Source organism: Cetorhinus maximus, chromosome 18, assembly GCF_964194155.1.
Source record: "Cetorhinus maximus chromosome 18, sCetMax3.hap1.1, whole genome shotgun sequence".
In the NCBI taxonomy this organism is placed as follows: Eukaryota; Metazoa; Chordata; class Chondrichthyes; order Lamniformes; family Cetorhinidae; genus Cetorhinus; species Cetorhinus maximus.
The window spans coordinates 15,716,854-15,744,051 of record NC_135896.1 but is presented as its reverse complement, the minus strand read 5'-3'; the positions used below and the strand labels follow the sequence as shown (position 1 = coordinate 15,744,051).

At 42.7% G+C, this 27,198-nt stretch overlaps 1 protein-coding gene and 1 pseudogene across 3 annotated transcripts in view; both read left to right on the top strand.

Moving 5' to 3' along the window:
* Positions 1–27,198, top strand: part of trip11 (thyroid hormone receptor interactor 11) — a 108,471-nt gene that overhangs the window by 42,694 nt on the left and 38,579 nt on the right. For all 3 annotated transcript variants that reach the window (XM_078562151.1, XM_078562150.1, XM_078562149.1), the window contains exons 11-14: positions 830–3,883; positions 5,703–5,843; positions 19,231–19,424; positions 22,337–22,500. In XM_078562151.1, the coding sequence (XP_078418277.1) occupies positions 830–3,883; positions 5,703–5,843; positions 19,231–19,424; positions 22,337–22,500 (3,553 nt within the window). The remainder of the gene's footprint in view (positions 1–829; positions 3,884–5,702; positions 5,844–19,230; positions 19,425–22,336; positions 22,501–27,198) is intronic.
* LOC144692964 (small ribosomal subunit protein uS11 pseudogene) lies at positions 7,092–7,608 on the top strand (annotated as a pseudogene).

Here is a 27,198-nt window from a genome sequence, read left to right as displayed (position 1 = left end):
TTATCCCTGCAAGTTTATTTCCCACAAGTGCCCATGCAATTTCCTTTTTGAAATCATTCTTCATCTCCTACTTCCATGAATCCTGTAGATGGCGTGTACGTCACCTGCTGCATAATAAAAAAAATTCTGCCTCACACCACCCCCCCCACTGAATCTGAAAACCTTAAATCTGCCCCCCATGGTCCTGTACCATCAGCTTATGCAAACAGCTTTACTTTGACTGCCTCATCTAAACCTGTCATAATTGTGTACACCTCTGTCAAATCTCCCCTCAATCAACTCTTGTGGAAAAAGACCTTGCTACTAGAATAACTGCTGAGCTAAGATCTGGAATTTTTTTAAAAAACATTGAAATATTAATGTATTTTACTTTTTATCTTAAACGTGCACATTTTTATCATTAAACATTTGTTTAATGCACTAATTGAGAAAATATAAATGATCAAGTTTAAGATTTTTTTAGGTAAGCCCTTGTTTTGAAGTCATTTTCCCTGTTGCACCTTTCTGTGTCACCCAGCATTTTATACCTTGGAGACAGGCCTTACAGGCTTCTGTTGATTCTGCTCTTCATCCAAGTGCTGGGATGATGGAGCAATTTGCACCAACATTTGGTGCATTTTCTTTCTTCCGTTTGTTCCATTCTTTTCTTTCTTCCTTCCTCCACCCTGGACAATTGCCTTCCTCCAGCTGGCACATGCTCCATTTAACATGGCAAAACAATAGAAGCAAGTTATACCATTGGCAGTGGGTCTTTAATAAGTTATACAGTAAACAAATGTAACTGAAACATGCCAGTATAACATTATACTTTTCTTAAATTTTCCTGAAGCATCTGATCACATTGAAAGATCAGCTGGCGCAGCAGCGAAGAGATTCTGAAGGAGCGATCAAACAGTTGCAGTCAGAACTGGAGGTTGTTGCAGCTGATAAGGCATTAATGGCACAAGAGTTGGAATCTCAAAGAGACAAGCTGAGTCAGAGTGCTTTTGCCCTCAATGAGCTACACATGAGCAAGCAGCAGCTGGAAATGAAAGTCAAAGACCTAATGGAGAAGCTAAGCAAATCAAACGTGCATAGCTCGGACTTGCAGGCTGAAAATATAAATCTGTCGAGGACGCTACAGAATGCAGAATCTCAACTGTCAGTCGCCAAGGTGGAGTTAACACAAGCTGTTCAGCAAGCTCCAAGCAATCGAGATCAAGAAGAATTACTCCAAGGAAAAGAGAACGAAATTTCAGAACTAAGACAACAGGTTTCAGAAACTAAACGTCTAAGTGATGAGTTGCAAACTAAACTTAATGACCTCAAAATCCAAAATAAAAACCTGGATGCAGAAAAGAGGGAAGCCAGTGAAGCCCTAAATGAAGTTAAAGAACAACTGAAGGAAGCTGTAACCAGTAAAAGTGAGATTACCAAGGAAAACGCCACCCTAATGCAGGCATTGCGAATGGAAAAAACCCAGCTGGAGTCCGAATTGAACCAGGCTGAAAAACGAATAAACGAGGAGGCTAAAAAATATGAGCACACCATCAATGAGCTAACAATGGCTCGAAATTTAGATGCTACAGCTTTGCAGAAAGAACATGACAGTCTGATCAAGTTGAATCAGGAGAAAGATTTTAAGATTGAAGAACTCAAACGTAACGTACAACAATTGGAAACTGACCATGAAGAGACCAGAGAAATGCTGAAATCTAGCCTGGAGGGTCAGCAGCAGTTGACAGATCTTTTGAATGAAAAGGAGACATTTGTTGAAACACTTAGGAAAAGAAGTTCAGAATTACAGCAAGAAATTGAAAAAAATGCAAAGGTTTTCAGAGAGTGTGAATCCTTAAAGCAAAATCTTGAAGAGAAAGAGCGGCAGTTAAGTACAATGAAGGAAGAAAATAACCATCTCAAGGAAGAAATGGATCGCTTCAGGGACCAACATAGCAGGCTTCAGCCTACTGCTGAGCCCAAGACTCTTGATATAATAATAGAGCTTGAGACAGAGATAACTGAGCTGAACAGCAAAAAGAACAGCCTTGAAGAGGAAATCAGGCTTCATAAAAGGACGGTTGAGGAGCAAAAGCAAAATGTTTTACAGCTTCAGCGTTCTATACAGGCACAAGGGAAAGAAGGGGATGAAGCAAAAACCCTACATGAGGAAATTACTTCAGCATATGAAAAATTAATTTCAGAGAAAGATAAAGAAATCCACAGCCTTCAGGAATCCATCGATCAAATGAGAACTCAGTTTCAGAGAGAACTCCAGGTTGCTCCTACAGATGCTCCAGTCATTCTCCAAGAAACTAAAGTACTAACAGTGAATGGAGAAAATGGAAATGAAAAGCATGATTTGTCCAAAGTGGAGATTGACAGATTGGTTAATGGTTTAAAAGAAAAAGAAATGGAGATAAAGCTATTAAACGAAAAATATTTGTCTCTGAATAAGCAGTTGGATCAGTTACCCATATTTAAGGATGAAGTGGGTAGACTAACTCAAATCATTCAACAGAAAAACTTGGAGATCCAAACCCTTCATGCAAGGGTGACACCTGGCTCATATATGCAGGTTGGGGCAGATGTGGCCTACTTGCAGCAGCAATTGCAGGCTTATGCGAATGAGAGAGAGCAAATGCTAGCAGTATTAAATGAAAAGACAAGGGAGAACAGCCAACTGAAGACTGAATATCATAGAATAATGGACATTATAGCTGCAAAGGAAGCCGCTCTTTTGAAACTGCAAGAAGAAAATCTGAAAATGGTCAATAAGTATGAGAATGAAAGTCAAGACATGGTACGTGAAACCATCCAGAATTTGTCTCGAATTATCCGTGAGAAGGACATGGAAATAGATGCCCTTACCCAGAAGTGCCAAACTCTTGTAACTGTCCTGCAGACATGTGGAATGGGATCTGGTGGCGAGTCGGGCTTGGTGAGCAGTAACCAGTTTGAAGAGCTTTTGCAAGAACGTGACAAATTAAAACAACAAGTGAAGAAGATAGAGGAGTGGAAGCAACAGGTGATCACCACTGTTCAGAACATGCAGCATGAATCTGCTCAGCTTCAGGATGAGCTCCTTAAGCTTCAGGGACGATTGTCGACTGATGGTGATTGCAACTCTAGGCTTCAAACAGACTACAACTGTTTAATTCATAGTTACGAGCAAAAAGAGAAGCGATTGCAAACCCTGAGTCAAGAACTAGCAGAGGTACAGCAAAGCATTGGGCAGCTTAGCAGTACCAAGAACCTTATACTTGACAAGTTGGATGGAGTACCCCCAGAACCGCAAGCGGTTGCAAAAACTACAGGAATGTTGCACACACCAGTTTCTTTCAGTGGATGCTCATCAGAAGAACAATTGGACCAAATTAAAAAACTGCAACAAGAGGTAGAACGTTTGAATAAAATATTGGACGGTAAGGAGGCCACAATAGTAGAACTTCAAAATAGCACTAAATTATCCAGCTCTCTGGCAATAGTTGCTGAGATGGACAAGAAGGAACAAGAGGATGCTGCTCTGCAGATCAAGCAAATGAGAGAAAGAAATGATGAACTACAAAGATCATTCAGGGAAAAAGATCTGCTCATCAAATCTAAAAGTGATCAGTTGTCATCAGTGACAGAAAGTTTGAGGAATAGGGACAATGAAAATGAAGTTTTGAAGCAAGCTGTCACTAATCTGAAAGAGAGGATTTCATTTTTGGAAATAGATGTTCATAAAGTCCAAGAGGAGAATGACCAAATTGTAGCTAAATCAAGAGAAAAGGAAACAGAATTTCGAGCCCTGCAGGAGACTAATATGCAGTTCTCTATGATGTTGAGAGAAAGGGAGTTCGAAAAAAACTCCATGAGAGAAAAGGCTTCTGCATTAGAAAAACTGCTAAAGGAGAAAGAAGAGGTGAGTTCAAAACTTTAATGAATGTTTGCAATGTAGATTGAGCAGATTTAAGAATTAATTTGCAGTATGAGGAATGCTAAGCACAAATATATTGAGACATTTCTGTGATTCTTAGCTTATTCTAGTTTTGCTCAGCATTGATAGCACACAATAATTGGAACAAGTTATATGATTAAATAACGAAGTTTGTATTGTGACCCAATTTTTATTTTCAACGAAGCAAATGCATACAACATATATAGATCAATTATAGACCAATGAACCATCAGACACAGACCTTAAAGACCCTCTGGGTAACTTAGTACTCTGCTTTTCTTGTTTGGCTCGACTTTTGGGTCTTTAAATTCTTATTTATGTTAACTGTTAATTTTCTGCATCAGTAGTAACAATTATTTCCATCCATACCTTAGGTTGTTGGGGAGGGGATATGAGAATTGTAAGGAAATCATAACGCTCTTGACATCCTTATATACCCAGTATATACAAAATTGCTTTCGTATTGCGTTATACCTACTTGACTTGAATCACCCAATTCATAAACGGGAAGGAATCTCTCCTTTGTGTGTTAGATATCTCTCTCATGACTTTTGCTACCTCGTTCCAGTTACTCTTCAGTTTCTGGCAAACACATAAGATATGTAAAATAACTTCTTGAAATACACCTCCAATAATCATCCAATCTTGGGTCCATGTATCTGACAGCAAGCTGGGCTTCTTATAAGATTTTGTAAAACTTCTAAGCTGTACTCAGCATAGGCTAGGTCTATGTTACTGTGCCAACGCTAGCCCAGATAGTCTTGCATGAGACATCTGTTAAATCTGTGAATAGTATTTCTGGACCAAATTAACTAAGTCTTCTGATGAAAGGTCAGAGACTGAAAACATTAATTCTGTTTTTCTCTGCACAAATGCTGCCTTACTTGCTGAGTATTTCCAGCATTTTCGTTTTTATACTTGTCTTCTAACCCTTGTCTCTTATATAAATACATGGCCTGCTCCAGAGAAGCATGTCCTTTGTTTCTTATGTCCAAGTAACCTTCTATGAAGCGTAAGGAAAGTCTAGAATATTTTTTGTCAAAGATAAGTTGTGTATTTCTTTACCATTTGAAAGAATTGCCAAATTTATCACCTGGATTTCATTCCTGGAATGGTTTCTGCTTCCTTTCTAGGTGGCTCCAGTGATGTTAACTAAAGTGATTGTCCATATTTCCTAGCATTGCACAATTTCACATTGGCCTGAAAGTTGACACAAGAACCATGTTACTAGTTGAAAAATCTGTACACCCATCCAATAGAATGGTTTCCTTGGATTGGACATTTCCAGCTTGGGCCTTGAAGTGGTTTGAATTAGAGCCCCTTTTCTTCCTCCCCTTTTCACCACTATTTCTACTGAAGCTGCTCGGGGGTGCTTTCGTTGATTGAAGCCCCAAAATATCAAATGCTGGGAGGAGAAAAAAACCTTTGTTGCACCAGACATGTCAGCAATAAAATGGGCAAATTAAAAAGTTAAAGACATTTGAGGAGAGTGGTATTTTCTCCTTTTAAATGGGAAATACAGTACTTGAAATTAACCTCCCTTCCCCGACACTCAGTTTTGCCTTCCTCTTTAAATTGTCCTGTTACACACAAAAGAACAGCTTTAAATGTCGAAGTTCAATAATGATGTGTTTTTTTTAAAAAAAAGATACAACTCCAGACATTAAATGGCTTAAATTGCCAAATGGTCAGCTAAACAGTTTTAAAAGAGATTTGCTGACCTCTATCTTGTAAGATTTGAGCTTAATTATAGGATTGATCAGTTCTATTTCATAATTTGAAGGGGAAGACTGGTCAGTTAAATCAACTGCTGAATGAAGTGAAATCAATGCAAGAACAAGCTGGGATGTTTCAACATGAGAGAGACCAAGTAATGCTGGCCCTCAAACAGAAACAGATGGAAAACTCTGCATTAGTGAATGAGGTAAGATAGCATTGAAACAGTGATTACACTCGAGTATTGTAGATGTAGTAAAGCATATTGAGCACAACCGAAAGGGATGTGACAATTGCAACTCAGGAATTTGAATTTAAATCTTGTCCAGATCGGCAGTTTTGAGCTGTATCACTCTAGCTCCAGATAAACACACGTCCACAGTGCTAATTTAACTTTTGAGTTTGGCACTAATCTGCCAATTGTACTAACAGGCTATAAAACTGCATAGAATTAACAATGTCGTATTTAAGCACAAGCTATGCAGCACCTGACAAAAGCATGCTCGGTGCTTGCATTTCTTTCACCTTTGTTAGCATTTTGCTCACTAGGAGCCAGATTGTGAACTGTCTACATTCCAAATCAACAAAGAAGCACCAAAATTCATCTAGTAAAACAAGAACATCATAGTCATCGAAGTAACATGTTTCAAGGGCTCTGGTCCAGGTGGCCTTGCATGGTTGGGGAGAAAGAATGACACTCTTGTTAGGCCAGTTAGCTTTGTTTCAGTTTTGCTGCATGCCTGTGAACTGTGTTACGGCATTGTGATATAAACTAAATGCCTTCTGGGCAAGAGCACTGACATTGCCCTGGGCTCCTAGTGATGTTGAGCATCTAGGTCATTAAAATTTCCACTGACATCAAACTTCTAACAGCGCACATGTGAAAGCTAATAGCTTTGTCGCCTGCCCAATGCCAGGGTTCAGGGCATCTGCTCAGGGCTGGAGAGGAACTTGCATTGGGAGGGGGAGGATCCAGTGCTTGTGGTCCATGTAGGTACCAACAGCATAGGCAGGATGAGGAAGGAAGCTCTGCATGGTCAGTATGACGAGCTAGGCTCCGAATTAAGAAACAGAACCTCAAAGGTGGTAATTTCTGGATTATTACCTGAGCCATGTGCAAATTGGCATAGGACAAATAAGATAAGAGAATTTAATGCGTGGCTCAAAGACTGGTGTGGGAGAAGTGGTTTCTGGTTTGTGGGGCACTAGCACCAATATTGGGGAAACTGAGATCTGTACTGTTGGGACGGTCTACACCTGAACCATGCTAGGGCTGGTGTCCTTGCGAGCTGCCTAACTAGGGAAGTAGAGAGTGTTGTAAAATGAATAGTGGGGGCAAGGGATCAAATTTGGGAAGATGTAAACCAAAGAGTAGAGACAAGGCAAGAGAAACAGGTATTAATATGGGAAATGATAAACAGACTGTGACAGGAAGGGACAGAGAGTGCAACTCTGGCTCTGCTGTGAGTGGCAGAATGGCTCCACGTAAGGGTAAGGAAAAGGAGGAGGAGCAGGTGATTAGCTTGGGACCCCAGGCAGCCGAGGGAGAGAATGTTTTTGGAGTTTGCCACATCTTTGCTTCCTTCAACGATACTTTTGTCCATGTAACAGACTTGTCCGGCAAGGAAACCATCTGCCATGTCACTGTGGGGGATGAAGGTGAAGGCAGACAGAGATGAGTCCTCCCCGTATGCTGCCATGTTGGCCGCTCAGGATGTGTCTTAGAGATGCAAGGAGCTGGGCATCACCGCACTACACATCAAACTGCGTGCCACTGGAGGCAACAGGACCAAAACCCCTGGACCTGGTGCCCAGTCAGTCCTGAGAGCCCTGGCTTGATCTGGGATGAAAATTGGCCGGATCGAGGACGTTACTCCCATTCCGTCAGACAGCACTCGCAGAAAGGGAGGTCGCATAGGTCGTTGCTTGTAAACGTTTTCTGTATGTGCCAGTATAACTAATAAAAGAGTTCTAAGAGTAAAGCAGCAGATAAGGCTAGATGCTACAAAAATAATAAAAGGACAAAACTAAATGCACAAAGCATTCGAAACAAAACAGATGAAGCACTGATAGCACAAATAGAAATAAATGATAGCCATTACAGAGACATGGCGACAGGATGACACAGATTGGGACCTGAATATTGAAGGGTACGTGACATTTAGGAAGGAAAGGAAGTTAGGAAAAGGTGGAGGGGTGGCTCTGTTAATTAATGATGGTATTAGCATGCGAGAGAGGGATGGCCCAAGTTCAGGAAACCAGGATGTAGAAGCAGCTTGGGTTGAGATGAGGGATAATAAAGGTAAGAAGTCACTTGTTGGTGTGGTGTACAGGCCCCCTTATTATAACTACATAGTAGGACAGAGTATAAAATAAGAGATAATGGGGGCTTGCCAGAAAGGTACAGGAATAATCATGGGGGTTTTTATGGACTGGAAAAATCAGATGGGCAAAAGTAGCATAGATGAGGAGTTCATAGAATGTCTTTGGGATAGTTTCTTAGAACAGCACGTTCTGGAGCCAACCAGAGAGAGGCTATACTAGACCTGGTATTGAGCAACGTGATGGAATTAATTGATAACCTCCTAGTGTAGGCACCCCTAGGTAGCAGTGATCATAATATGATTGAATTAAAAAAAAGGGAGTGAAAAGTGTATCCAAGACTAGCATTTTATACTTAAAGAAGGGCAATTATGCGGGCATGAAAGCAGAGCTAGCTAAAGTGAATTGGCAAATGAGGTTAAGGAATATGTCAATAGAAGTTCAGTGGCAGACATTTAAAGGGATATTTCAGAATGCATAGAATATATGCATTCCAATGAGAAAGCAAAATTCCAAGGGGAGGGCCCACCATCTGTGGTTAACTAAAAAGTTGAAGACAATATCAAACTTAAAGAAAAGTATATAATTATGCAAAGATAGGTGGCAGATCAGAAGATTAGAGAGAATATGAAGAACAGCAAAGAATCATAAACGATTAATGAGAGGAAAATTAGAGTATGAGAGAAAGCTAGCTAGCAATATAAGGATGGATAGTAAAAGTTTCTATAGATATTTAAATAATAAAAGAGTTAAAGTGAGCGTTGGTCCTATAGAGAGTGTGTCTGGGGAATTAATATGGGAAAGTAGGGAGATGGCGGACGAATTAAACAGGTATTTTGCTTCAGTCTTCACTATAGAGGACACAAGTAACATCTGTCAGGAAGATGTAATAATTTTTATAATGTTCTTTGGATTTTGGAAGGAAGGGAGGGAGGAACTCTGCAAAATTGCAATTACCAAGGAAGTGGTATTGAGCAAATTGTTGGGGCTGCAGCTGACAAATATCCAGATCCAGATGGACTTCACCCTAAGGTCTTGAAAGAAGTGGCTAGTGAGATAGTTGATAGCAGGGCACTTAGAAAAATTCAAGGCAATCAGGCAGAGTCAACATGGTTTTGTAAAAGGAAAATCATGTTTAATCAATTTATTGGAGTTCTTTGAAGGAGTCACATGTGCTGTGGATAAAGGGGAACCAGTGGATGTACTGCACTTAGATTTCCAGAAGGCACTTGATAAAGTGCCACATCAAAGGTTATTGCAGAAAATAAAAGCTCATGGTGTAGGGGTTAACATATTGGCATGGATAGAAGATTGGCTAGCTAACAGGAAGCAGAGAGTGGATATAAATGGCCTTTTTCTGGTTGGCAGGATGTGATGAGAGGTGTGCCACAGGTATCAGTGCTGGGGTCTCAACTTTTTACAATTTATGTAAATAACTTGGATGAAGGGGCCGAAGGAATGGTGGCTAAATTTGCTGACAACACAAAGATAGGTAGCAAAGTAAATGTGAAGAGGGCATAAGGAGGCTACAGAGTGACATAGATAGGTTAAGTGAGTGGGCAAAGATCTGGCAAATGGAGTATAATGTGGGCAGGTGTGATCCTGAGGGGTCTTGACAGGTTGAATGTGGAGAACTTGTTTCCTCTTGTGAGAGAATCTAGAAGTAGGGGGTCACTGTTTAAAAACTGGGGGTCGCTCATTTAAGACAGAGATGAGGATAAATTTTTTCTCAGAAGGTTGAGAGTCTTTGGAACACTTTTCCTCAAAAGGCAGTGGAAGCAGAGTCTTTGAATATTTTTAAGGCAGTGCAAGATAGATTCTTGATTAACAAGGGGTGAAAGGTTATCTGGGTTAGGCAGGTATGTGGGGTTGAAGTTACGTTCCGATCAGCCATGATCTTATTGAATGGTGGAGTAGGCTTGAGAGGCCGAGTGGTCAACTCCTGCTCCTAGTTCGTATGTATGTTTGTATTGCCAGATTTTGTCTCAATGGGGTGACTTGGCTAAGGGAGAAGAGCCCCAAGAATGGGTCTTTCAGAGACTTTGATGGTGCAGGGATGAGAAAAGAAGCCATTGCTGAAGATGATGTGGCTGTGATTGACTAGGTAAGAATGAAGCAAGGGCAGTCCCACTAAACTGGGTAATGGAGGAGAGGTTTTCGAGGAAATTAAAGTGGCTGCTAATGGTGGTTACTGAGGATGTTATTAACGCCTCTGGTTAGGGCTGCTTTGGTAATGTGGAAGGAGCAGCAACCTCATGGAGAGAAAAGCACATGGATCTTGGAGTGAAAATATTTTTCAGGCATTCTGGAGATGACAGGATGGTTGGTAGTGGGACAATAGTTTGCAAGGATATGTATCTTGAGCAGTGAAGTGATGATTGAAAAGGAAGGGAACAGTGCCGGACTAGAAGGAGCCAATACAGTGGGAAACTAGAAGGAAAGTTGGGTGTTCAGTATTTTAGGAACATAGGAGCAGGAGTAGGCCATTCAACCCGTCGAGCCTGATGTCATTAGTCTCCTGAAATCTATTGATTTCTGTCTTAAACATGCTCAGTGACCGAGTTTCCACAGCCCTCTTGAGTAGAGAGCTCCAAAGATTCACCCAGGTCCCTTTGGACAACCTCTCAGCATTTAAGAAATATTCTGTCTTTCTGTTTTTTTCTACCAAAGTGAATAACCTCACATTTATTCACATTATATTCCATCTACCATGTCTAGCCCATTGACTTAGCCTGTCCAAGTCCTCTTGAAGCTACCTTGCATCCTCTCAACAATTTGTGTTCCTACCCGGTTTGGTGTCATCCGCAAATTTGGAAATATTACAATTGGTCCCCACATCCAAATCACTTATATAGTTTGTGAATAGCTGTGGACCTAGCACTGATTCTTGCAGTACCCCACCAGCAACAGTCTGCCATCCTGAGAATCATCTGTTTATTCCTACTCTGTTTTCTGTCTGTTAATCAATTCTCAATCCATTCCAGTATATTTTCCCCCAATCCCATGTGCTCCAGTTTTATTTACTAACCTCCTGTGTGGGACCTTATCAAAAGCCTTCTGAAAATTCAAATACACCACATCCACTGTTCCCCTTTATCAATGCTGCAAGTAATATCTTCAAAAGCTCCAACAAGTTTGTCAGACATGATTTCTCTTTATAAAACCATGTTGACTCTGCTCAATTTTACCATTCTTTTCTAAATATCCAGTTACCACATCCTTTATAATAGATTATAACATTTTCCCTATTACTGAAGTCAAACTAACAGGTCTGTAGTTCTCCATTCTCCCCCTTTCTCCTTTCTTAAATAACAGGGTTACAATTGCTACTTTTCAGTCTGCAGGAGCCTTTCCAGAATCTATGGGCAGGATTTTCCCGTTGGCATGCGCCTACACGTAAAATGACACGTGGTGACATCAAGTGAGCGTCCCGACGTCACTGTGCGCCATTGTGATATTTCGGTGGGCGTGCGCGCGATGATCTCCGATTCGCGCCCGCCATTAATTAACAAGCCCCTTGAGGCACCAATTGATGCTGATTTTTCAGGGCCTGTGCAATCTTCAGGTCGTTGCACAAGCGCAACGGGCAGGCGGTTAGGACACATTTGTATAAACCTCAACCATGGGCAGGATAAGAGGGGTCATTGGGGTCACGAATGTGCTCAGTCAGATATTTAATTTGGAAAGTTACTGATACTTGCCTGTGTGAGCAGAATACTTCAAAACTCATACCAGCTGCTTGGACAGGACTCACAACCTTCAGGTCAGCACTCTACAGTGAAGATCCTTTTTGGGGCCTGCAGGTTTCAGGTTCCCTTAGCCTGGGAATGGGAGTTGTGCTCTCCACTGGAGCTACCTCCTCTGAGGGGGAAGGGAGGGCCAGAAGATGGAGGAGGCCAGGAATGCACATTCAGCCTTCAGGGGAGCCACCTTTGGGAGAAGAGGAGCAGGCACAAGGGGCGCAGGGCCAAGAGGAAGTCCAAGGCGGAAGGAGCTGCAGAAGGCACCACTATCCTGCTGCCAAGATATACAGGTGGCGAAGCAGCTACCTCAATATTTCTGAGGCGCAGTGCCAAAGGAGGTGCAGTGCCAAAGGAGGCTCCTTCTCTCCAGGGAGACAATCAATTCTATCTGTCAATTGATGGGCCCTGAGATCTTCGCTAACTGTGTGGGTGGGAACCCCATGCCAGTGGCTCTAAAGGTCACAGCTGCCCTCGACCTCTATGCCTCTGGTTCTTTCCAGGGCTCAGTGGGTGATCTTTGCAGTGTCTCCCAATCAGCTGTCCACACTTGTGTCAAGCAGGTGACAGACACTCTATTCAGGCGTCCATTGACCTTCATCCACGACCGCTAGGACCAGGCCAGCCAGACAGAGCGAGCTAAAGGCTTCGCAGCGATTGCTGGCTTCCCCCGTGTCCAGGGTGCAATAGACTGCACACATGTGGCCATCAAAGCGCCAGCAGCTGAGCCCAGTGCCTTCGCCAACAGGAAGGGATTCCACTCCATGAACGTGCAGATAGTGTGTGATCACAAGCTGCAGATTCTGCAAGTCTGTGCAAGGTACCCAGGCAGCTCCCATGATGCCTACATCCTCAGACACTTCCAGGTGCTGGGGCTTTTCAGTGCTCCAGCGCGGCTGGATGAATGGCTGCTGGGTGACCCTCAGAAGGTGGCTCATGTCGCCTCTCTGCCATCCAAGAACAGAAGCTGAGATGTGGTACAAAAGGAGCCACGCCTCCACAAGAGCTGTGGTAGAGAGAAATATCGGTCTTCTCAAGATGTGCTTCCAATGCCTGGACCATTCAGGGGCACACTCCTGTACCCCCCAGATCGTGTGTCACTGATAATGATTGCATGCTGTGCTCTCCACAATCTTGTGCTGGAAAGGGAGCGACGCTGTGGATGAAGATGATGTGGACGCAGTTGCTGTGGCTGCACACGACGAGTCCAGCAGTGATTCTGAGGATGAGCACGCACAGGGAAATGCTGAGAGGGTAGACGCTGAGCCGGGCATATTCCAGGGAGGTAGGACATCCGGGAGGCTTTAATCCAACGACCCTTCAGCTAGAACACCATAGATGGATCTCCAACAAAAGCCTGTGCTGTAGGCTCCATACTCGATACCTGAGTGCTAAACCTGCCTGGATAGGAACCTTAACTAAGGGCCTTGTCAATAAAACTCAATGTGACACAACCCACTCATAATATCATGGGTAACCATCCACCTGCAGAGGAAAAGAGGCACCCTCAGCCATGGTCACATGTCTAAATTTAATGATATAACAAATGATGTTAAGGAAACAAAATGACAAAGGTGTTAAACACTACACCACACCAACTAATCGTGACCTCATTGCGGGGCAACACAAAAGCACCAGTGAGAAACCCATAGTGTGCCTAAGGTGCCTTAAATTTACACTTTTGGTTGCTACGTCTAGGTGCTGTCCCCTCGCTGGCACTGGCATCTGAGACAGCCTGCTCACTCTGCTGTCCTGTTGGCCTCGATGACCTTGGCGGTCATCCTCTGGCTCATGGAGCCTGTGCTTGGGAGGGAGAGGCCAGTTCCACAGCTGGCATCTCCCCAGTCGTCGCAGCCTCATCGGATGCAGTGGCCATTGGCAGAGGGTCAGAGGTGCTGCTGCCCTCATCTGGAGCTCCCTGAGAGGAGCCCGCAGAGACGACAGGCAGCTGCTGCACCGACGTGAAGTCGCTTTGGACCTCCCTGCTTACCTAAGATGGATGGGCACTGAGCTGGGAAACTTGGTGCCCAGACCATTTCTCATACTGGCACTGACCAGCTAAGGTCAATGCCAACATGAGGGTTTGCTGGCCCCAGCACATCGCCGGGAAGCCCTGATTGGTGGTCTGGAGGAGCCCCTCCATGAGAGTCACCACTCTCTCCATGGAGGAAGCATGGTGCTCAGCCATGAGGCTCATTGCATTGGCGATGGTCCAGGTGGACTTCTCCGCCACGGAAACCAAGCCAAGCATAGCCTCGTGTATCTCCGCCAGATCCTCCCGCACACCCTGCTGGATTTCCAGCGTTTGCTGCCTCATGGAAACTCCAGAGGCACATTATCAGGCACCGACTGAGCATGTGCCTGGTCCCCTGCAGTCCTCCAACTGCTGGCACCATGGGCGTTCTGTCTCCTCCAGCGACTGTGAAGTGCCCTCACCACTGTGCCCCGGGACACTAGCCGATGATCTAATTCCTACTGAGGTGCTAGTATTTGCGCTGGTGCCTGCCTGACAGAGATGGTGTGACGCTGGTGGGTCAGAGACTTCAGGACCCTCAGGTGTGAGAGGGGACCCCTGTGCTGCCTCCCCCTGGCCCTGCTCCGCTGATGCTGAAACGAAGAACAAGGACATTTGATTAGTTAATTTGGAGACAATGTCAATGTGCATTTCTGTCCCCCAGATCATTGTGTGCTCATCCTTACATAAGCAATGGTCAAGCCATGTTGCAAACTTCAATCACTGAACATTCAGCAGTGTCATGGCTGCTGGGACACTAATGGTGACCTCAGTGCTGGGCTAACATACCTGCCTGTGGCACCCCAGCCTCACCGACACCGGTGGACCTGGGCGCATGGTGCCTCTCCAGATCGAGGGCCTCCTGCTCGAACCTGGTAACGATGGCGAACTGGGCCGGCCCTCCACCAGTCCTCAACCACTTGGCGGCATTATGAGCATTCTTCCCCTGAAAAGGAGAGAAGAGCATTGATTAGTGCAACATGTACCTGGAATCTCGTTGCTGCCGTCCCACCCCAACCAGAGTGGAACATTGCAGGGCACTGGATCCAGGTGTGCCGCACCACGTTGCGGGAGCTCACCACCTCTGCCACCTCCTCCCAGGCACTTTTGGTCATGAGAGGGGCCACCTCCTCCTGTCCCTGGGAGCGAGTACCTCCTGTCGTGCTTCCACTTCCTTGAGGGCAGCAAAGCAATCATCTGGGAAACGAGGGGCATAGTGCCCCCCTGCCCTACCCTCCTGCTTGGCCTGCTCACCAGCAGCCCTCTGGGGATCCCTTCTGCTGACCATGTTTGACAGCCTTTGCAAGGAGCACTTTTAAACAGGCCGCCAGGTCGCCATTGGACCCGGCGATCATAGCAGTCCTGCCACCACCCGCCCACTCCCGTTGTCCTTGGGAGCCACATTTCACGCTGGGCAGGCCTTAATTGGCCAGCCCGCATAAAATGGCGGTGCAGATCCGATCGCTGGTGGCGATCGGGCCCACGCTCACTCCCACTCTCGCACGGCCCACCCGACAGGCAGAAAATTCTGCCCCATAGAATTTAGAAAGATAACCACCAATACATCCGCTATCTCTCTGGCCACCTCCTTCAACACTCTGGGTGAACACATCTGGTCCTGAGGATCTATCAACCTTCAATCCAGTTAACTTTTCAAGTACTACCTCTTTACTGACACTGATTTCTTTTAGGTCCTCAGTTTCACAAATCACTTGGTCACCCAGTACATCTGGGAGATTTTCTGTATCTTCTTTTCATGAAGACAGATGCAAAGTAACTGTTTAGTTTCTCTGCCATTTCCCTGTTTTCACTATAAATTCTCCTGTCCCCACTTGTAATGAGCCCACATTTGTCCTAGCCAACCTTTTCCTTTTCACAAACCAAAAGAAGCTTTTGTGATCTACCTTTATGTTCCTCGCTGGTTTGCATTCATATTTTTGTTTCCCTTAATCAGTTTCTTGGTCCTCCTTTGTGGGGTTCTAATTTGCTCCCAATCCTCAGGCTTACCCCTTTCTCTGACATCTTTAAAAGCCACTTCCTTTGATCTAAATTTGATGAAGTCAAGGAAGTAGGAGGTGGGTCTTGAAAATTAAATAAGCTCAGGAACGGTGATGGGTAGGAGTTAGTCAGGGGAGAAGATGGAGGCAAAGATGGAGATTCAGGACAAGAATGGATGAGCATGAGGAAGGTTTGCCTTTATGGGAAAGAGGAAGAGGAACAGTAGAGGCATCTGGTTGAATTGCCTCTGTCTAGTGACAAAGCAACTACTGAGCTCCTGGCACTTGTTAGATGCTAGGGTCGATGGAGCAGAGGAGATAGCTTTAATGAGTCAGTTGACAGTCGAGAAAAGAAAGTTAGTTATCTTTTTTAAGTTAATTAAGATGACTCACTGATGTAAGGAGTTGCCATGTGTTCTTTATTATCATAATGCAAAGAAAAGTTTTACTGATTGAATTAAGTGAATCTGATTATAACTGTTCCATATTTTCACTTGCTGTGAAATAAAGCAGCTGAAGGACTCTCATCAAACCCTTGCTTAGCACATCTTTAGAGAGACTGAAGAAGTGAATATGCAAAACACAAATATTCAGTTCGGGTCATGAGCTGTTGTAAATGTTACCCAAGGTGTAAAATCACAAGTCATTATTGGACAGTGAGTCAACACCCACTATAAATAAGGTGCATGGTCTAATTTTAAAATAAAAACAGAAAATGCTGGAAAAACTCAGCAGGTCTGGCAGCATCTGTGGAGAGAGAAAAACAGAGTCAACGCTTCGAGTCTGTATGACTACTTCAGAGCAATTGGTAAAGTCATACGGACTCAAAGCATTGACTGTTTTTCTCTTTCCATAGATGCTGCCACACCTGCTGAGTTTTTCCAGCATTTTCTGTTTTTATTTCAGATTTCCAGCATCCACAGAATTTTGCTTTTATCTTGCATGGTCTAATTTGTTTGATGCTGCTGATATTGAGATGGCATATACTGCAGGCTAGAAATGTAACACTGGCCATAGGGAACCAGCTTTAAGTTGAAGTCATTTTTATCTTCCCTATTGTGGTTTTCTCTGATTTGCTCTAAGCACAGCTGAAGTGTGGGAAACTTCCTATACAGAGACCAAAAAACTTTGCTATGGGAATGGTGCATTCAAAGCAACATATAAATGAAGCTACCTGCATATCTAATGCACTGATAAAGTTTATCTGCTAGCAAGTGGTTCAGATTTAGTTTGTCATCACATTGGCAGAAGTCCTGACAAGAGATGACACATTCAGTGATGGTATTACGACTGGGATGAGAGGATTGCACAATTTCTGTAGCCCCGCTGCTCCACAGGTGGCACCATGTGTAAATGTTTAATTCACTTACCAAAATGGCCAAATGTTTACTTTCACTGTTGTTAGACCCAGAATAAGAGACTTTAACCAGGCCTCTTTCAATAAACTCAGAATGATTGATTCATTATGAAACAAAACTTCATTTTAAAAAGCAAGTTGCAAAAACTGGTTAACATACAATTTGTAATCCAGAAGTGTAATTATATACCCCTTTAAATCCCAGTGTACACATGCCTACACAAAGGACAAAACAAACAGGGTCTCTGTAGAGGTTGGCCTTTGAAGGAAAAAAACACCTTTTGGCCAATGGGAAGGGAAAAAGGATAAAGCTTGAAGGGTTTTGATACTGTCAATCTGGTGTTCCTGCCTCCAAAGACAGATTGCTGGTCACAGTAGATGGCTGGAAGTTCCTTCCAAAGGAGCTTCAGTGTGGAGGTGAACAGAGCCAAATCAATGTCCTTGGGATCGCTCTCGTCTCAGCTTCTCAGGTTTCCAAATACAGACATGTTATACTGAGATGAGGATTCCTAGCTGGATACTGATAACTACACCGAATTTCAGAGGCAGGGAAAGAACAAGTTTGGTAAACTTCGCCTTTTCGGTTTATTCCCAAACTAAGTCCAAAAAACAAGTTCAGAACAGAAACTCATCTCAGTCAGATGATTTCCAGAAAATCACCAGGGTCTGACAGCCTGAAGATAGCAGTTTTTTTTTTCTCCGGCAATTAAAGCTTGAATGAACAAATAGATATTATCTCCTCAGGTGCCTTGCTGGTCATTTAGCTGAAGTAATGTGATTTCTTGAAAAAGGCAATTTGTTCACAGTCCAAAGCGAACTTCTAACTATTTAAAAAGTAAGCCAGGTCAGTTCCCAAGAAAATGTCCAAATAATTCAATGTCCTTCCAATTAAAAAAAACATAGTACTTATAACAATGGGCAATACTCTGCAAGCTGTAAAGCCTGCTTTGATAGTTTGCCAATGGTATTCTAAAAGTATCAATTTTTCTGTAAATGTATATATTTACAAATGTTGGGGTGTTTCTGAGCCTCCTTAAACCAGTCTTTTATGGTTTCTTTCTGAGGGCAATATTTGTGAATGATACAAAAAATTGAAAAATTCTGTTTTGACTGAGTCATCAGTATCGACACTCCCAAGCACAGCAAACTGTAGGACCCTGGGTACTTGGGTATCTCATTTATTTAAAGGTTTCACCTTTCCCTATTCCTAAGCTATTTGAATTTCTAGGACTGTTTAAAAGTACGAGTATAGTTTCTACACTTTTACATTGATTTAGTTTTTATTTAGTTTTGTGAGATTTTCTCCACATACTGTTCTTTATTTATATTTACAGCCTGCCACAAAAACTCTCCATGGCTTAAATATTGTTAGGCTTTGTAGGGAGCAGACTGAAAATGATCATACCTTATTGCAGTTGTGCACCATCCAGCTGATGACTGCAGAAAACAATTTTAAAAACATCACTCAGCTCAACATGAGGCCAATGGGAGTCAGAGCTAATAGCGAACAAAAAGAATGGTATATTACTTGTAAAGACTTTTTTGTGTCATAGGCCTGGGCAATTGAGCACAAAACAGCATTCTGAGATGTGCATTGCACAGTAACTGAATATGTTTCAGGGTGTCTTGCAATTGGCTCAGTTGATTTGGTGAAGCAAGTGGCAGATTGCTAGACTCAGAATAATCTGGGTTCTCATTAACTTCAGGACAAAGGAGTAAAAACAGAAAATGCTGGAAGTACTCTGGTCAGGCAGCATCTGTGGAGAGGAACAGTCATCGACCTGAAATGTCAACTCTGTTTCCTTCCGTAGATGCTGCCAGACCTGCTGAGTATTTCCAGCATTTTCTGTTTTTAATTTCAAATTTCAGCATCCGCAGTATTTTGTCTTTGTATCAGGACAATAGAGGTTGGCCACTTAAGTTTGGTGAGTGCAGACAATAGGCTGGAGAGGAGAACTAACTACATGCTTGATATCACTTGCACTTTGTGAACATAGAAACTTACTGTATATATAGCCTTACTCTCCCCCAGTCCTGACATTCTATTAAGTTCCCAATGGCTATCTGTCTCTGATTTCTGTGTAATTTATTATCTTGGAGAAAGATAATTAGAAATCTTATCAAACACACTGGGATGGTGATGGTAATGTCCGTTCTTATTTCAGTTGCAGCACACGCGTGATAAGGAGCAGCGTTTGAACCAGGATTTGCAGCGATTGCGACACCACTTAATTGAAATGGAAGAGTCATACACCAAAGAGGCCTTGGCAGCTGAGGACCGAGAGGCTGAGCTAAGGAAGAGGGCTAATTTCCTGGGGGAGAAGTTGGCATCATCATCTTGTGCTGTGGAAAATGCCAGGTAGAAGTAAAGCCTTTTTACTAAATAATAGATTCTAATAGTAATTAGTAAAGATGCTGAATTGCTTAACATGTCCTATATATGGTGCACCGTGTGACATAAATTTGGGCTATGATTTGTTTCACAGTGAATCACTAATCTCAGTTATAGCATCGCATGGAAGTCTGGGCTGACTAAAGACTTCTGCAGAGATAAAGATGATATACCTGATTGCCAGTCAGTCAGCAGCTGCTCAGTGCTGAGAAAAGGAGGAAAATTAATGTAACAAGTTCATAAAATAGGTGAATGATGTTGAGTCACACAGGATTCCAGATTCAGCTCTTGCTGTGCACTCATTTGGCTGATTTTAGTGCACTTGTGAGTTCATTACAGTTGGCTCAATGATCCCCAAGCTAGGAGGAGGGGAAAGTTGAACTACAGTCTTGGCCCTGATCAAACAACCCCTGGCAAATACACATGCTCAGGCAATGTTGGGACAGGAGGAAATAAAGATTTTTGCATTTATAATGGCTATCATGTCTGCCAGAAATGCCCCAAAGTGTTTTTCAAATGTTAAAACACCCTGTCACTGCCTGTTCTATGAGGAGGATGTAAAAGATCCCATGGCACTATTTCAAAGAAGAACAGGGGACCTGGTCAGTAGTTATCCCTGAATCAACATCACTAAAACAAATTATCTAGCCATCATCACATTGCTGTTAGCGAGAGTTTACTGTGTATAAATTGCCATGTTTCCTGCATTGCAACAGTTCAAAAGTAGTTCAATAGGTGTAAGGCACTTGGGAACATCCTGAGGTTGTAAATAGCACTATATAAATGTTAGTTTTTCATTTAAAATTTGTAATGAAGTACTGCATTGACCAACAATTTTGGTGGCATTGGTTGAGGAACGAATAACAGCAAAACTTGTACTTACATAGCATCTTTGACATCAAACATCCACAGGAATATTATAGAGCAAAATTGGACATGAAAGAAGATATTAGTACTAGATGACCAAAGGCTTTGTCAAACGGATAGGTTGAGCATAGACCAAGACTGGAGAACTTACTACTCTTCTTTCAGTAGTACCATTGATCTTTAACATCTGCCTGCACTTGCAGAATAAGCTTCATGGTTTTGACTTTTATCCAAAGGATGTGCCTTTTCATAGTGCAGCACTTGCTTTGTGGTTCAACTTGGATTTATGTGCTCAATTCCTTGAATTGGGCTTGAACAAGCTCCTGGTTTGGTTCAATTGGTAATAAAGTTGTAAGGTGGTGGAATTCAAGAACTGGATTCATACAAGTGGAAAAAAGGTCAAGATAACCTTACAGTATATGTAAAATGGCAAAAGTTGTGTGCCTTTATTCCATATATCTGCAGGAACCTGAATGAAATAAATGGAAACACTATTGATTTAGTGATTAAATAGTCTCAGTGAAAATATTGCACTAAAAAGTACACATCAGTCAGAATCTGTGCCACCAAGACTGTCATGAACCTAGCTAAGGCAGGGTGACCAACTCTAGCCGAAAAAATAAGGGACAATTTGCTGTACAGGTGCTGGTGAATCCGAGAGAGTGAGGGGAGGGAGGGCGGTGGACTGGCGAATGTGAGAAGGGTGGGGTGAGGGGAATGCTTGAGAGCCTGGAGCCTGAGAGAGCAGTGGTGGGGGAGGGTTGGCATGCTAACAAACCTGTGAGGTGGGGAATTGGTGTGTCGGCAGGCATGCAACCTGCCCTGATTCTGATGCTATCACCTGCCGGATCCATCCCCTGGACATTCGCAGGCCAGCCCCGACCACCAGCCACAAACCTGCGCCCAACGCATATGCGAAGAAAGGTACTGCTGAGGCACTAGAAATCCAGGAAGGCCTGACTCAGGATATGGGACCTAAGGTCAAATTACGGGATGGTCCCAGAAAATCTGGGACAGTTGGTCACCTTTAGTTACTACTGTCTCCAGGGAAGGAGTGGAGCTACTGTTGTAGGTGACTCGTGACCAAATCCATTGAGAGAGAAAAGTGAGGGATCCAACACGTTGGAGTTGGGAAGACCTTGAAATTGCGTGTAGGCCATGTTTATGTGGGGAGTGATGTGAATGTGTGTAATCTTGTGAGATAGTCTTTGTTGTACCTGCTATCCCATGTGAAATTTATAGCTTGTACTGACCATAATTTGCCTGTTAATTCATGTTTAATTTACATTAATTCTGATTCCTGTTAAAGTAAAAGTTACAAAACGTGAAATCTTCTTGGTAATTTCTTCATTTGGGAGTCGCTTGATAAATTTAGTTATTTTGGTTTACAGTTTGCACACTGAAATCATAACACGGTGCAGTGTTGCCATACTCAAGAAGCTTGACACCATCCGCTTGATTGGCACTCCATCCAGAAACATTCACTCCCTCCATCACTGACGCACAGTGGCAGCAATGTGTACCATCTACAAGATGCATTGCAGGAACTCACCGAGCCTCCATAGGCCACACCTTTCAAACCCATGACCGCTACCATCTAGAAGGGCAAGGGCAACAGATACATGGGAACACTACCACCTGGAAGTTTCCCCTCCAAGCCAGTCACCATCCTGACTTGGAAATATATCGCTGTTCCTTCACTTTCGCTGGTTCAAAATCCTGGAACTCCACCGTAACAGCATTGTGGGTGTACCTGCACCACATGGACTGCAGCAGTTCAAGAAGGCAGCTCACCACCAGCTTCTCAAGGGCAATTAGAGATGGGCAATAAATGTTGGCCCAGCCACCGATGCCCACATCCTGTAAATGAATTAAATAAAAAAAACTGGAGATGTAAATTCAGCTTCTTCACATGTCAGTGCTTCCAAACCAGTTTAACTGATGGCATAAGTGATACTTGGTGTGTCTTAGAAAATTCAAATGACCCAAGCTGCATGATTTTCTTCTGACAGCCATCAAGCCAGCCTTCAAGTGGAGTCCTTGCAGGAGCAACTTCAAACCATTGCAAAACAGCGAGATGAAGCAGTGATGCAATTGAATATGTCTCAAGAACAAGTGAAGCAGTATGCAATGTCGCTGACAAACCTGCAGATGGTGATAGAGCAATTCCAACAGGGTAAGCCTTTATTTAAACTGTGCAACTATCAAAAGTGGCTATATTTAGGGGCGGATCTAATTGGATAGAAGGTTAACTGAAAAGTTTTACTTGATCGCTTAAATTTTACCAGCTTCCCTTCCCACTCTTCCATTTAATTATTTTAAGATCGGCCCGTGCAACAGAGACCTTTCTGTCCAAACTAGTAAGTAGGTTGAAGAGCAAGTTGCCTATTGTACTACTAACTTTGACACTAGGGGGCAGAGGTTGTATGTATGGCGTGATTCTCCAGTTTTTGTGTATTCCTTCCCACATCCTCAAATTAATTAATCCTGACTCAGCACCTTCCATAATGGCTTCTCCGTAATGTGGAATTGCTGTGTGAGGGACGAAGATGTGACCCTGTTTCGTATAACTTCATGGCACAATGTCTTGGGATTCATTAATACACTATTTTAAAGCAGACATGGTTTACTGCTTTATGTGGGATAATCTGTAAGCTACTGTTGTAGATTCCTTATTAATATCCTCAGTTATATAAGCAGTATTCAAAGTTCATTGATAATATTCAATTCATGTATTGACTTTTTGATAACGGGCATAATGAATGGTAAAATTCTAAGACTTGAGTATTGCTGAAAAAAGAGACAGGTCTAAGCACTCATCAGGACACTCGCATGAACACCAATATAAGGGCAAAAACAACAATTTATACTATGTGAGGAGAGTGCTGATTGGTTGACAAGTGGCTTTGCCATGGAGAATGCATCACTAATGGTGACTGACAGTTAACTGACAAGCATTGTTTGAAATTTAAACCAGGCATCTTGACCTTGATTGGTCAAGGCACTGCTCTGAGGAATGAGTCAGCAAATGACTGTCACTTATTTTGTTTAGCTGAAACAGGCGCAATGTATGTACACGTTCTTTCTGTCTGCAAAGAACAGGGCCCTGTGTATTAATATATGTAGCTTCCAGTACACGCAAATGCACCACATTGCAAGCCCGGCTGACAATCTTAAATTGGTTGTCAGCATAATTCTTAGCACATTGAAGATTATTGAACAAATGTTGTCCGATCATGGGATTACATCTAACCTTGGACACTGCTTTAAGTTTTGCAAGCACGGGCTGGTTGGGTACAGTTGCGAACAGCAGCTGGGACATGCTGTTTGATACAATCTGCCAGTCTTTGGGAGGTATGGCCTACATACTTAGCATAATGCTGGCCCTGAAATTCATATACCACATTACTAATTTGTGTGATAGGCAGAACATCTTTTTGGCTTGAAGGCAGCATCCTGTCAATGGCGAATACCACTTGTGTTGCTGCTGCATAGTAGCAGCGTGAAACATCTGTTGTCCAATTTTTCACATTTGCGAAGGCCATACAGGACTTGCATATCGACAACTATGCTGTGTCCATGTGCTGATATGACATTGCTAGCCTATTCACCAATTTTCCGCTTAAGGAAGCCATGGATATTTGCGCTGCAGCACTGTATCATGGCGATCTAGACCCACCATCATTGCATGAATCAGTATTCATTGAACTCGGCAACTCGCACAGTTGAGTTCAATTTTAATGACACCATGTATTTCCAAATAGATGGCGTTGCCTTGGGATCCCCTCTAGGCCCAGCTCTTGCAAACATCTTTGTTGGGTTCCATGAGAAACATGTCTTCGATGGAATGACACCTAACCTCCTACACCTCGCATATCCGATATGTGAATGATATGTTTGCTATATTTAAATCTGCAGCTGCATGTAACAATTTCCTTACATGTCTTAGTGGGCTCCATCCTGCACTCAAATTCACCTTTACAATGGAGCAGTCAAATTAACTCCCTTGACATACTAGTTGAGAAACCTGCCAGAGGATTCTCCACCATGGTCTACTGCAAGCCTACCTTCACCAGGTCAATATACACACTGGGATTCTTACAGTTCCACATGCTATAAGGTTGGTCTTATCAGCAATCTTGTAAATGGGACCCGAGCCATTTGTTCACCATGCAAGCTTGATGCTGAAATAGGGCGTGTCAAAGGCATCCTGCAGGATAATCGCTACCCTACCAGATCATTTTGCGCTGTATATCCTGCAAACCCATGAACGGGCCTAAGGTTTTTGGTCTTGAAAAGTGCCCAGTCTACCTCCAATTAACCTGGAAGGGCAAGGTATCTCAAAGATTTGAGCAACAGGTGAAGCTAGCTGTTTCACACTGCTACTATGCAATTGCGATACGAGTGGTCTTCACCACTAACAGGATGCTGCCCCCAAACCAACAAGACGTTCTACCTATCACACAAATGAGTAATGAGGTATATGAATTTCAGTGCCAGTGTGGTGCTAGGTATGTAGGCTGTACGTCCCAAAGACTGGTGGATTATATCAAACAGCATGTCCCAGCCGCTATTCGCAATGGGCAGGGTACAGACTGTACCCAACCAGCCAGTGCTTGCAAAACTCAAAACCGTGTCCAACATTAGATGTGATTCCGCAATTGGACAACATTTGCTAAATAATCCTCAGTGTGCTAAGAATTACGCTGACAACCAATTTAAGATTGTCAGTCGGGCTTGCAATGTGGCGCATTTGCGTGTACTGGAAGCTACATATATTAATACACAAGGCCGTGTCCTTTGCAGACAGAAAGGACATGTGCATACATTGTGCCTGTTTCAGCTGAATAAAATAAGTGACAGCCATTCGCTGACTCATGCCTCCGGGCAATGCCTTGACCAATCAAGGTCAAGCTGCCCGGTTTAAATGTCAAATAATGCTTGTCAGTTAACTATCAGTCACAATCAGTGATGCGTTCTCCATGGCAAAGCCACTTGCCAACCAACCAGCACACTCCTCACATATGGCATAAATTGTTGTTTTCCCCTTATTCTTATTCTTTCCCCCTTATTCTTGTAACTGTCCTGATGAGTGCAAGACGAAAAGCTTTGCCATGTCTCTTCTTTCTTTCAGCAATATTCAAGTTCTGTACTACCAAACGACTAATTATAAGACTAATTGTGGGGTTAGAGATGAAAAGCATTTGTTTCTGGCCATCTGGAGACCAAAAGGTTTTCCAAGAAGAAATGCATTTAAATAATATTTCAGAATGTAATCCATACAGCCAAGATCCAGCTCAGTAGTTGGAATGGATGACTTAGAAGAGTAGTTGAAACCAGAACACAACTCATTTAAGCCACAGTTAGCTGTGGTAACAGAAAAAGCAGATTTGCCACTTTGAAAGTGTAAGATCAAATAGTCTGAACCTTCAACCCAAATTATTGCAATGAACTGTATAGCAGCAGGTGTATGGAGTTGTAAGAGAAACTGGAAGAGGACAAGTAATCATAGGAAAGCATAGTATCTGCAAATCAACAACTTGGCTCTAAATAATGTAATGTCTGATGATGAGTTCTATGGAATTGATAGAAGTATGGCATAAAAACTACTAGTTGATACTAAGTAAAAATATCAACTTGAGATTTGTTTTAAAATACTCTGGTTGGTACATAGCATTTCAGAGTATCCTGTTTGTGAGGTTTTAATGAAGTATGAATTGAAAATGATCAAGTCCCATGTCAAGTTGGAATGCACAATGCATGAGTAGACTGTTGAGCAACCTCAGCTTGTCTATTTAACTCCTCACCGCAGGCTTGGTCAGACAGATTTTATCTCCCTTCCTGATGAGCTGATAGCGCAAATAGAAATAAATAAGAACGATATGATAGCCATTACAGAGACATGGCTAGAGGATGACGTAGATTAGGACTTGAATATTGAAGGGTATGTGACATTTAGGAAGGGCAGGAAGTTAGGAAAAGGTGGAGGGGTGGCTCTTAATTAATGAAGGTATTAGCACATGAGAGAGGGATGGCCTAAGTTTAGGAAACCAGGATGTAGAAGCGGTTTGGGTTGAGATGATGAGAATGATAAAGGCAAGAAGTCACTTGTGGAAGTGGTGTACAAGGCCCCCTTATAACTACACAGTAGGACAGAGTATAAAAGAAAAGATAATGGGAGCTTGCCAGAAAGGTACAGGAATAATCATGGGGGATTTTAATCTACATATGGAGTGGAAAAATCAGATGGGCAAAAGTAGCGTAGATGAGTTCATAGAATGATTTTGGGATAGTTTCTTAGAACACATTCTGGAGCCAACCAGAGAGCTGGGTATGTTAGACCTGGTATTGAGCAACGAGATAGGATTAATTGATAACCTCCTAGTGAAGGCACCCCTAGGTAGCAGTGATCATAATATTATTGAATTTTACATTCATTTTGAGGGAGAAGAGTACGTCTAAGACTAGCATTTTAAACTTAAATAAGGGTAATTATGAGGGTATGAAAGCAGAGTGAAAAAGAAGTGAACTGGCAAATGAGGTTAAGGGATATGTCAATAGAAGTTCAGTGGCAGGCATTTAAAGGGACATTTCAGAATGCACAGAATATATACATTCCAATGAGAAAGAAAAATTCCAAGGAGAGGGCCCACCATCTGTGGTTAACTAAAAAGGTTAAAGACAGTATCAGACTTAAAGAAGAAGCATATAATTATGCAAAGACAGGTGGCAGGTCAGAAGATTGGAAAGAATATAAAGACCAACAAAGAATGACAAAAAGGTTAATAAGGAGGGAAAAATTGGAGTATGAGAAAAAAGCTAGCTAGTAATATAAAGACGGATAATAAGAGTTTCTATTGATATTTAAATAAGA